The following is a 12417-nucleotide window of genomic DNA, read 5'->3' as shown; positions in this document are numbered from 1 at the left end:
GGATTTGCCTCCTTTGACTCCACAAAAGGGAAAAAGGTGGATGGCTCTGTAAATGCCTATGCCATAAATGTGTCTCAGAAGAGAAAGTATAGGCAGTACATGAACCGAAAAGGTGGATTCAACAGACCTTTGGATTTCATTGCCTGAGAACTGAAGTGTTGAAGAATGATCTTTTTTCCCTCATCTTGATCAGAACAGTGGATTTTGTATTTAAGATGCATCAAAAACAGGATCATAGTCCTTCCTCCTTGTAAAGTAAGAAAATTTTATTTATGATGTGTGTAGTTCACTTACCCTGCCTCAAAAAAAAAAAAAAGTTAAATATTACATTTTTTTCTTTTAGGAAGTATCATTTGGGGCAGTCATCAACCCCACTTTTTTGTCCTTATTCCTATGGAAACTGTATATGTTTTTTTCTTGGATGCTCTTTATGACTTAAAAACATGTAAAAGTAATTTGGAAGTAAGTTTCTCAAATAAAGCATTAATTTCTTAAAAAAAAGAGCAACAATAAGAAAACTAACAGCTGTCTTCTGAATAGAAAGTGATGTCAAAAGACACTGGAAAGACATCTTGATCAGAATACTGAAAGAAAATGCTGCCAATGTGTTTTTCTGTACCAAGCAAAAATATTCTTTAAAAATTTGGGTGAAAATTTTAGTTCCACTGTGGTAACACAAGGCCACTAAAACCCATCCCTCCACTTACAACTAAAAACTCCGGACAAAATATAAAACAGCAACTATCTAAGGATTCTGAAAAGTAAAAGCAGCAGATCGTGGAGAAAATTTCCCATTTTCTTTTTCATGCATCTTTGCCCCAAGAGCAGGTCCCAGTCACAGTGTGGCCTAGCATCCTGGCAGCTAAGATTTCAGGAGAATCCCCATATTTCCTGGAGAGAGGAACCAGGGCAGAGGTCTCTGTGGGCAGAAGAGCATGAAGGGAAGCTGTGAAAGAAGGATTCCTGATTCTGTGTATGGCCCACACAAGTATCCGCCTCACCCTTGAGCTTACACGTACACGTACATAGATGCAGACCAGCATGGAGAACAAGGCTTAGAGAATTAAACTGAGTATTAAATCACCACCTACAAAAGTCAAAACACAAATTATAAACTGAACATAACTCAGTTGACTGCCTGCTAAAACAACAGCACAACATTCTCCAAGAGATTATAACAGTATCCAGACTACACAGTAACTTTCATGGGATCCAGGAATAATAACCTGGATTGCTATGGAAAAGAATAAAATGTGAACAAATAAAATTAAAAGAGAATAAAATGTAATTTTCTGGTGGTATCATCCTGGACTGGGATTTGCAGGGAAGAAAATTAACAATAAACAAAGGCTTAAAGTTAGCAGTTATCTAACAGGTGTCTGCTTTGATCTAACTAAAAAATGCTGCCATAAAAATTGATCTCCAGCTCATGTTTGTCCACATGAGGATGCCCTTGTAAAATTGGTTGGGTTTTTTTTCCCCTAGAAGTTATAACGTTGATTAATTGATCATCTGAATAATTAGGCATTTCCTCTGCCTTAGAAGTGACCTTTTAAATAACTTTAAATATGAAGGAAATTAAGCTTATAATTATGTCCTTAGGATCAAAGTTCTGACCGTACCAGTCTTTCTTCAGTGGGAGCCCAGGATTCTGAATCTACCTCTTTAACAGATGAAGATGTCTGCCATGAGTTGGAAGGAGCCACTTCTCAGGAGAGCAGCGCCACTTCAGGGACTAAGGGAGTTGATTTCAGCAGAACAAGCCTGGAAAGTTCTGCCTCCTTAGAAGGTTTGTCCAAACCCTTCTGTCATGCTGCATTTGATATGTGATACCTTTACTTTTTCTCCTTTATATTTTAATTTTGTAAAAGATTTGCTTGGCTCAAAGCAATGGAGAACCAAGGCATTTTCAGAGAACTCGAGCTTCCATCCTCATCCCTTCAGCTTGTTTTCTCCTTGTCCCTAGAGGTAGCCATTTTTGTTCATTTTTTATTTATCCTGTCATTGTTGCCTTTTTAAAAAAAATATATACTTTTTTAAAAGCATATGTGTTGAGTTTGTGTGTTCTTACTACCTCCTTGTCTTCTTACTCAAAAGGTAAAATAACTGTTAAACAGTTAACTGTTACTTGTTTTTTTCACTTAACACCATATTCTGAAGAACATTTCATATCATCACATAGCATTGTCTCTCTTTCATTTTTAAGGTTGCACTGTTCATTATGTGTGACTGCATCAGTTTATTTTAACCACTTCCCTGTTGATGGACTTTAAATTCTCAGTCTTTAACTGTTACGAATAATGCTATGTTGCATGTATGCCATATTATATTTTTGCCAGGGTAGCTTTAGAAGATCTTCCAAGTTCTTCCTTGAAGTGATATTGCCAAGTTCCTTCCTCAGGGGTATACAGTTTTGTATTCCCACAGGTAGTGTAGATGAATACCTATTTCCCAGCAGCCTTGTGAAGAAAATATGTTAGCACACTTTTGGATTTTTGCCATCTGAAGTGAAGAGTGTATTTCAAGTAATTTTCATTTATATTTATTTTATAAATTAAATTGCATATCTGTACATTCAGGGACTATTTGTATTTCTTTTTCAGTGAACTGTCTTTTGCTACATTTTACTTTTACTTATTGGTCCCCCCACCATCTTTGTTTTTTAAGTTTTAATAGCTCTTTTTTATATTAGGGAATTCATCCTTTGTCTTTCATATCAGTGGCAGATGCTTTTTCCAAGTGTGTCAAATTTCAGGGTTTTCTTCCCCCACATAAAAGATTTTAATTTTGTATCATTAAAATTATCAGTTTTTGCCCTATTACTTCTGGATTTTGAGTCATTGGGAACCTTTCCCTAGGTTCACCACTACTTTCTTCAATACTTCTCTCATTTCCCTTTTAACATTTTCTGGGATTAGCAGACTTTTTCTATAAAGGGCCATATTGTAAATAGTTTTAAGTTTTGTGGGCTATATATATATATATTTAACAGTGCTTTTAAAATGTAAAAATCATTCTTGTGGTCATACAAAAATAGATTTGACTCCTGATTTATATATTTAATCCATTTGAAATTTATCCTGGTATATGATGTGAGGAATGAATGCATTATAATATTTTTTAAATTTGCATCTTTACTATTGTAAAAAGCTTTTATTGTGGAAGTATTCAAACAATCACAAAAGTAGAAGGAATAGCACAACAAACTCCCATGTATCCTTCATGCAACTTCAAAAGTTATCAACAAATGGCCAATCTTGTTTTATCTTATCCCCTCTGACTTCTGCTCCCAACATTTTTTCCTGCCCCACTGAATTATTTTAAAGTAAATCCCATACAATACATAATTTTATTCATAAATACTTCAGCATGTAGTTCTAAAACATAAAGACTTTAATGTTATATCTTTTTTAACTTTTTATTGAAGTTAGTTTATTTAAGAAATTTATTTACTGTTACACATGTACTGTGTGCGTTTTTATGTATGTAAACGCCTTATTGCCAAATTCAGACTGAAATTGAAGAAAGTGGAGAAAACCACTAGACTGTTCAGGTATGACCTAAATCAAATCCCTTATGACTATACAGTAGAAGTGAGAAATAGATTTAAAGGACTAGATCTGATAGAATGCCTGATGAACTATGGATGGAGGTTCGTGACACTGTACAGGAGACAGGAATCAAGACCATCCCCAAGAAAAAGAAATGCAAAAAAGCAAACTGGCTGTCTGAGGAGGCCTTACAAAGAGGTGTGAAAAGACGGGAAGTGAAAAGCAAAGGAGAAAAGGAAAGATATACCCATTTGAATGCAGAGTTCCAAAGAATAGCAAGGAAAGATAAGAAAGCCTTCCTCGGTGATCAATGCAAAGAAATAGAGGAAAACAATAGAATGGGAAAGACTAGAGATCTCTTCAAGAAAAGGGAGGGAGGTGGGAGGGGGCTTCTGGAAGGGGAACACATGTACACCCATGGTAGATTCATGTCAATGTATAGCAAAACCAATACAATATTGTAAAGTTAAAAAAACATAAAAAGTTAAAATCAGAGATACCAAGGGAACATTTCATGCAAAATGGGCCTGATACAGGACAGAAATGGTAGGGACCTAACAGAAGCAGAAGATATTAAGAAGAGGTGGCAAGAATACACAGAAGAACTGTACAAAAAAGATCTTCACAAACCAGATAATCACGATGGTGTGATCACTCACCTAGAGCCAGACATCCTGGAATGTGAAGTCAAGTGGGCCTTAGGAAGCATTACTACGAACAAAGCTAGTGGAGGTGATGGAATTCCAGTTGAGCTATTTCAGATTCTGAAAGATGACGCTGTGAAAGTGTTGCACTCAATATGCCAGCAAATCTGGAAAACTCAGCAGTGGCCACAGGACTGGAAAAGGTCAGTTTTCATTCCAATCCCAAAGAAAGGCAATGCCAAAGAATGCTCAAACTACCGCACAATTGCACTGATCTCACACGCTAGTAAAGCAATGCTTAAAATTCTCCAAGCCAGGCTTCAGCAATACATGAACTGTGAACTTCCAGATGTTCAAACTGGTTTTAGAAAAGGCAGAGGAACCAGAGATCAAATTGCCAACATCCACTGGATCATCAGAAAAGCAAGAGAGTTCCAGAAAAACATCTATTTCCGCTTTATTGACTATGCCAAAGCCTTTGACAGTGTGGATCACAATAAACTGGAAAATTCTGAAAGAGATGGGAATACCAGACCACCTGACTTGCCTTTTGAGAAACCTGTATGTAGGTCAGGAAGCAACAGTTAGAACTGGACATGGAACAACAGACTGGTTCCAAATAGGAAAAGGAGTATGTCAAGGATGTATATTGTCATCCTGCTTCCTTAACTTATATGCAGAGTACATCATGAGAAACACTAGGCTCGAGGAAGCACAAGCTGGAATCAAGATTGCCGGGAGAAATATCAATAACCTCAGATATGCAGATGACACCACCTTTATGGTAGAAAGTGAAGAAGAACTAAAGAGCCTCTTGATGAAAGTGAAAGAGGAGAGTGAAAAAGTTGGCTTAAAGCTCAACGTTCAGAAAACTAAGATCATGGCATCCAGTCCCATCACTTCATGGCAAATAGATGGGGAAACAGTAGAAACAGTGGCTGACTTTATTTTTCTGGGCTCCAAGATCACTGCAGATGGTGATTGCAGCCATGAAATTAAAAGACGCTTACTCCTTGGAAGGAAAGTTATGACCACCCTGGACAGCATATTAAAAAGCAGAGACATTACTTTGCCAACAAAGGTCCGTCTAGTCAAGGCTATGGTTTTTCCAGTAGTCATGTATGGATGTGAGAGTTGGACTATAAAGAAAGCTGAGCACCGAAGAGTTGATGCTTTTGAACTGTGGTGTTGGAAAAGACTCTTGAGAGTCCCTTGGACTGCAAGGAGATCCAACCAGTCAATCCTAAAGGAGATCAGGCTTGGGTGTTCATTGGAAGGACTGATGTTGAAGCTGAAGCTCCAATACTTTGGCCACCTGATGTGAAGAGCTGACTCATTGGAAAAGACTCTGATGCTGGGAAAGATTGAGGGCAGGAGGAGAAGGGGACGACGGAGGATGAGATGGCTGGATGGCATCACAAACTCGATGGACATGGGTTTGGGTGGACTCAGGGAGTTGGTGATGGACAGGGAGGCCTGGCGTGCTGCGGTTCATGGGGTTGCAAAGAGTCGGACACGACTCAGCGACTGAACTGAACTGAACTGAAATGTTGTCCACGTCATAAATTGAGAACAACTGAATAACCAGTATCAGGTTAAGATAACAGTTCAATAACCTCATCCAGATCCCCCTCTCATGCCCACATCTACTCACCACTCCCTACACAGGTGAACATTATCTTAACACTATCGTCAGCCATTTTTTAACATTTTTATGGACTCATACAGTATGTAAGTTAAAGTTGCTCAGTCCTGTTTGACTTGTTGCAACCCCATAGACTATATACAGTCCATGGAATTCTCCAGGCCAGAATACTGGAGCGCGTAGCCTTTCCCTTCTCCAGGGGATCTTTCCAGCCCAGGGATTGAACCCAGGTCTCCCGCATTGCAGGCAGATTCTTTACCAGCTGAGCCATAAGGGAAGTCCTTTAGACTTGAGAGGATAGCTCAGTTAGTAAAGAATCTGCCCGCAATGCGGGAGACCTGGGTTCGATCCTGGGTTGGAAAGATCCCCTGGAGAAGGGAAAGGCTACCCACTCCAGTATTCTGGCCTGGAGAATTCCATGGACTGTATAGTCTATGAGGTCGCAGAGTTGGACACAACTGAGCAACTTTCACTTTTCACAGTATGTATCTTTTGTGAAGCATTCATTTTTAAAAAAAAAAATTGTAATATCATATTTCTTAATGTGTCAATGTTTATTACATAATATACCTAGTTTAAATTTTCACAACCATCTCATAAAACTCTTTTTATAGATGGTTTGTTCAAGTTGAGACCCAGACAGGGTCTATTTGCTGCATTTGTTTGATGTCTATTAACTCCCTCATCTTCATTCCCTGTATTTTCCCCCCTTATCATATAATCAGGTGATTAGCTCCCCCCTCTTATCTTTTTCTAACATACAAGAAGAGTTTATTGAACTAACTAAACAAGATAACCTCACATCCTGATTCACTTTGCTAAAAAGAATATTCTGTGCTATAGATTGATTAGATACAAAAGGTAGACTGCCAGCATAAATGATTGAATTAGTCAAGGCCAATAGAGAGCAATTTTGAACTAGCTTTAGCAGAGGGAGGCAGAATTACAGAAGGTTATTGGGAGACCATCAGGAAAGAACTGCAGACACCACCATTTCTTAGCATCTAGGATGATATGAGGCTTCAGCTCTCTCTCTGCATCTCTGTGAGGCAGCGGCTTGGGCTAACGGAAGGTCTAGAGCTTTTTTCCTCTTGTGATTTATTTGCTGAAGCAGTTGGATCATTAGTCTGGATTATGCTGATTGCATCCCCATGGTGGTATTTCATGTTCTCCTGTCCTCTCTATTTCTTGGAACTGCTAGTTTATACCATTACTTTGTTTTAATGCCTTTATATTTATAAAAATACCAGTGTTCATTCATAAAATGTAGTAACTACAGAGAAAAAAGTATAGAAGAAGTATACATTACCTCCACTTTTCCTAACTAGATGTAGCCACTGTCAGCAATTGACTTGACCACAGAACTATTCTCACTTTTTGTTGCTGTCATTTTAATACCTACTCATATCTCTTTGCTCTTAAGAATATACTTGGAAACTCTTCCCTAGTGCTTAAGAGCAAGATTACTCTTACAAATTTTAAAGAGTCTTACAAGGCAGAAAATTGCCAGTAATTCTTTTCATGATCTGAAATAAGATCAGCTGTTTTATACTTTTTAAACCTTAGAACTAAACACTTTCTTATATCTTAAACATGTAAGAATAGAAACAACAAAATAGTAATTACAAACAACTGGTATGCTTTCTAGCCTGTACATGCAACGTGCTTAATAAGTGAGTAATGAAAATAAGTGAGTAATGAATTAAAACACATATCCTTAGGTGTATACGCAAAAGACAAATGCACACTTGAAAACATTTTTCATTATTTATGTGTTTTTTCTTAAATTTTAAATAGGACAGTTTGACATTTTACCAGAGAGTTTATGAGAGTGAGAGATTCTCACATCCTTTCTTATTAATTTTAATGGTTTTGCTGTTTGTTTTTTAATAATGAACAGGATCCTTATCCAAGTTTGCCTTACCTGGGAAATCAGAGGTGGCATCTTCCTGCAACACGAGTAATACAAATATCTTCCAGAACTATGCAATGGAGGTACAATTTTAATCAAAAGAATATCTTCATGTGCTACTTAATAAAATTTCTTAAATATTGATAGTCTCTGGTAGAGTGATGAAATTAAATATGTGGCATCTGAAAATTTCAGAATGTATATTACACCTGAATAAACTTAAAATGTCTATGACTTTTTCTGTTTGGAAAAGTTCCATAATTCCTTTGATAGCACTTTTATTTTCAACATTTATATTTGACCCTTGTTTTATGTATGTCCTCTTTCAATAGTTATTTCGCTTCTTAAACACTTTTAACTAGTTTCACTGTGTAGGCACACTTTTTGGATGAGGATACTGGGAGTGGTTTTGGCATTTGTGTCCACTTTTTCCATCATGTTTTTCATTCTTTGTATCAGTCTAATATAGATATCTGCTGGATATGCTGCTATATCCCATTTTCTTACAGTGAAAAGGTTTTACTTTTATACTTTAAAAATTTCCCCTAATTTTTGTACAAAAATTGCTTCCAAATACATTGGTGAGTGTTGCTGTTTCACACTACTTTGCATAAATTTGGAAAATAAATTTGCATGCAGTTGGAAATAAATGATGAACACCAATGTTGCAATTTACAGAGTTTCTGATGGCTTCAGGAATTCTATATTTTATTAATGTAATGACAGTATTTCATTTCACTCTAGCAATGCTTCTTAAACTATCTATAATGAAACACCAAGGGTTTTTTGGTTGTTGCTGTTTTTAATTTCCAATCTGTCATGGCTGATACTCTTGTAAAATCTGTTGATCATCAACTTAGCTGTTGCAGGAATGACCAGTTACTTTAAAGGTCCCCAGATCCTCTTCTCAGTTTCTTTACTTAGCTTATCACAAACCAATAAGAGTTTGTAGACCACCTCTTTTCTGGTGACAACACTTTGAATAGCACAGATCTATAACATGGAATTACCAGTACCTATTTTGTGTATTAACAAATGAATGCTTGGGTTTAGTTTTCCATTAATAAAATTGTGTGTGTATGTGTGTGTGTGTGCTATGCCAAGTCTCCAGTCATGTCCCAACTGTTTGCAACCCTTATAGACTGTAGCCCTTCAGACTCCTCTGTCCATGGGCTTCTCCAGGCAAGAATACTGAAGTGGGTTGCCATGCTCTCCTCCAGGGGATCTTCCCAACCCAGGGATCAAACCCCCATCTCTTATGTCTCCTGCATTGGTAGGCGGGTTCTTTACCACTAGTACCACCTGGGAAGCCCAATAAAATCATGGCACATTTTATAGTACATAATTATAATGGTAAAAATGCTCACTTAAATGCAAGTTTCCCTTCCAGGCAAAAATTTTTGAATAGACTTAGCTGAAATAGTTAAAGATGAGTGTATTATATAATGTACTGATAATAATCCAATTTTTTGTTTGCAACTTCTAAATCATTCTGAATTTTAGTATTCTGATAGATTAATTGAAATAATTTTATGCACTCACTAGCTTACTTTATAAAGTGCTGTTTTCTCCCATAGGTCCTTATATCAAGCTGCTCTCGGTGTAAAACCTGTGATTGTCTGGTCCACGATGAGGAAATCATGGCTGGCTGGACAGCAGATGACTCAAATCTCAATACTACCTGCCCATTTTGTGGCAATCTTTTCTTGCCCTTTCTGAATATAGAGATAAGAGATTTAAGACGACCTGGAAAGTAATGATTTATGTTTTTTTTTTCCTTCGTGTTTAAGGATCATGTTTCCTAAACTGTCTCTTTTCTCAAAAAGCTACTTTCTTTCACATTACAGATACTTTTTGAAGTCAAGCCCATCTACAGAAAATATACATTTTCCATCCTCCTTTTCAAGTCAGACAAGGCAGTCTTGCATCTCATCAACATCAACCTCTGGTCTTGACACATCTTTTCTGTCTGTTCAAGGGAGTTTCGATCTGAATAGGTAATTATGATTATGTGGAACTATATGTTAACAACATATACATTTCCATTTATGACAGAAAAATTAGCTGACCATTTTAAGATTTAAATCCCTATGTATAATAGATTTGTTATCTTAAATTCTTATTCCCAATTAAAATAATATTGAAATTCTCTAATAATCTAAATGTTTCAACAGTTGATAGTTTATGCTTTATGGACTTCCCTGGTGGTCCAGTGGTTGAGAATCTGCCTACCAATGCAAGGGACACGGGTTTGATCCCTGATCTGGAAAGATCCCACATGCCACAGGGCAACTAAGCCTGTGCACTACAGCTTTGGAGCCCATAGTCTAGAGCCCGTGCTCCACGAGAGAAGCCACCGCAGTGAGAAGCCTGCGCACTGCAACCAGAGAGTAGTCCAAACTCACCACAGCGAGAGAAAGCCCGCGCACAGCGACAAAGACCCAGTGTAGCCATAAATAAATAAATAATTTAACAATAGTTGATACTGCAAGAATCCCCAAAGTTTAAGCTGTATAATTCACGTATGATAATGTTTGCTGCTGCTGCTGCTAAGTCGCTTCAGTCGTGTCCGACTCTGTGTGCAACCCCATAGATGGCAGCCCACCAGGCTCCCCCATCCCTGGGATTCTCCAGGCAAGAACACTGGAGTGGGTTGCCATTCCCTTCTCCAATGATAATGTTTACTATTATTTTAAAGATAAAAATTCTATAGAACGCTTGAAGTTTATAATGAACATCCTTCTCTTATCTCTCTCTTGAGGAATTAAGTCAGTACTAACATTTCTACTTTGTCGTATTTAATTTTCTACTTAGGAATATTTAATAATCTAAGAAAACATTTGGAGCTGTTAGATGAACTGTAAAGTCAAACTAAGAATTATACAGTAAGCCTAATACAAGTAAATCTGTGCTTAGAACAAAGGCTAGTAGCATCTCCATTTTGGAGAAGTGCCAAATGCAGCAAATAGAGCTGGGCAGAGGAAGTCACACTGGTAACTGCATGTGCAGAAGAAATTGCATACGTGGTACTGGCAGGCTAGTGTGAACTGCTTGATCCTGATTGCTTAGACTACAAAACTGCAAGTCTGGGTGTATGCATTCTTTCATCACAGGTCTGCGGTAGCCCTTTCTTTGACTCTCCCACTAGTTCTGACTCCTGAAGGAATAGGTGCCTGTTGTTTCTGCTTTGTATCCCTGGGCCTACTGTGGTTTCTCAGTATAAGTTGTCCACTAAATGTTTTGAACAAATGAATGACTTATATTTAAAGTTTACCGGATAAAAAGGAAATTTAACATGACTAGGCTACTTTAAACTGTATCCTTTTTCCCAAGCTAAAGCCAGATTACATCTTTCCTTTGTTTTACTTTGCTATGTGCAGCTCTGATTCTAAAGAGAACATGGTCAGATGAAATAAAATAAATCTAGAGAATGATATGTTTTTTTCCTTTTTTAATGCCCAAGCAAATCTAAGCCGCTGGAAAATACATGTGCCAGAAGTATTCAGATCCCTGCTGATAGATCAAAAGCAGCTATGTCAAAATGTCCGATATTTCCAATGGCCAGGAGTGTTAGTACTTATGGCACCTTGGATAAGGAAGACATTGGAGGGCAGAAGCTCATTCCTACAGGCAGCCTGCCAACTACTTTACAAGGCGCTGCAGTATGTATTTTGGTGTTTTTTACAGTTTGCATATTGATAATTTGCATTTGATTTTGTTCCCCTTGTGTTAAACAGCCTCATAAGCTTCAATTTTACTATTATTAAGAAGGATATCTTGTTATATTATACAATTACATTTCTAATTATGTAGAAGCCATTGACAGGCATATAAAAAATGATTTAGTATCATCATCTTGTATTGCTGTTTACAGTTTTTATTTACTCAACAGGATTCTTTAGGATTAGAATGGCACCTCCCAAGTCCAGATCCTATCACTGTTCCATATCTTAGTCCATTAGTGGTATGGAAGGAACTTGAAAGCTTGTTGGAAAATGAAGGTGATCATGCAATAACAGTGGCAGACTTTGTGGACCATCATCCAATTGTTTTTTGGAACCTGGTGTGGTATTTTAGACGTCTTGACTTACCCAGTAATTTACCTGGATTGATTCTTTCTTCTGAGCATTGTAACAAGTATTCAAAGGTACGAGAGTAAGAATTATCTAAAATTCAGTGCTGTCACCACTGTAATGTTTGCATATTCCTAAATATTTTTAATAACCATCCGAATCAATAAAATTGTTGTAAATAATTTTTCTTCTTGCAATTCAGCAGTAAGACAGTTATGTTTTTTGGACTTCTTATAAAAGTTTACACAAGATAGGCTTGGCTTTCTGTTATAGCCTCAAAAATAAACTGTAAATGACTCTTATAAGATGACTTTGTGAGTTGGCCCCACTCATGCCTTATACCTCCTTAAAGAACAAGCCTAACACTTTAGGAGGACGTCTGTAATTCACATGCAGTCATGGGCTACCATTCTCTTCATTCCTCTACTCCAAATTTTCATTTAACGTTTAGGTAGTTTGTTGTATGTTCACTTGCATTTTTGATACGTTTTTTTCTTTTTCATTATGCTACCACTGCCACTAAATGGCAAGGTGTCTAAGTTTAGGGGCTTTGTCTTTTCTTTTCTTGTACTTCACGTCTATGATTGTGCAC

The 12417-nt window shown here is 37.2% G+C and overlaps 1 protein-coding gene across 11 annotated transcripts in view; it reads left to right on the top strand.

Moving 5' to 3' along the window:
• DENND4A (DENN domain containing 4A) overlaps positions 1–12417 on the top strand; it is a 122688-nt gene that overhangs the window by 100914 nt on the left and 9357 nt on the right. For 8 of the 11 annotated variants that reach the window (XM_081513806.1, XM_081513801.1, XM_081513798.1 and 5 more), the window contains 6 exons: positions 1603–1789; positions 7741–7835; positions 9330–9505; positions 9600–9749; positions 11216–11414; positions 11645–11899. In XM_081513806.1, coding sequence (XP_081369932.1) covers positions 1603–1789; positions 7741–7835; positions 9330–9505; positions 9600–9749; positions 11216–11414; positions 11645–11899 — 1062 coding nt within the window. Of the gene's footprint in view, positions 1–1602; positions 1790–7740; positions 7836–9329; positions 9506–9578; positions 9750–11215; positions 11415–11644; positions 11900–12417 lie in introns of all 11 variants that reach the window. The other 3 variants (XM_081513804.1, XM_081513796.1, XM_081513795.1) reach the window with 1 other exon arrangement.

The sequence above is a fragment of the Giraffa tippelskirchi genome, chromosome 7, assembly GCF_054371585.1.
Source record: "Giraffa tippelskirchi isolate mGirTip1 chromosome 7, T2T-mGirTip1v1.2.pri, whole genome shotgun sequence".
In the NCBI taxonomy this organism is placed as follows: Eukaryota; Metazoa; Chordata; class Mammalia; order Artiodactyla; family Giraffidae; genus Giraffa; species Giraffa tippelskirchi.
This window is presented reverse-complemented; position numbering and strand designations above follow the sequence as displayed.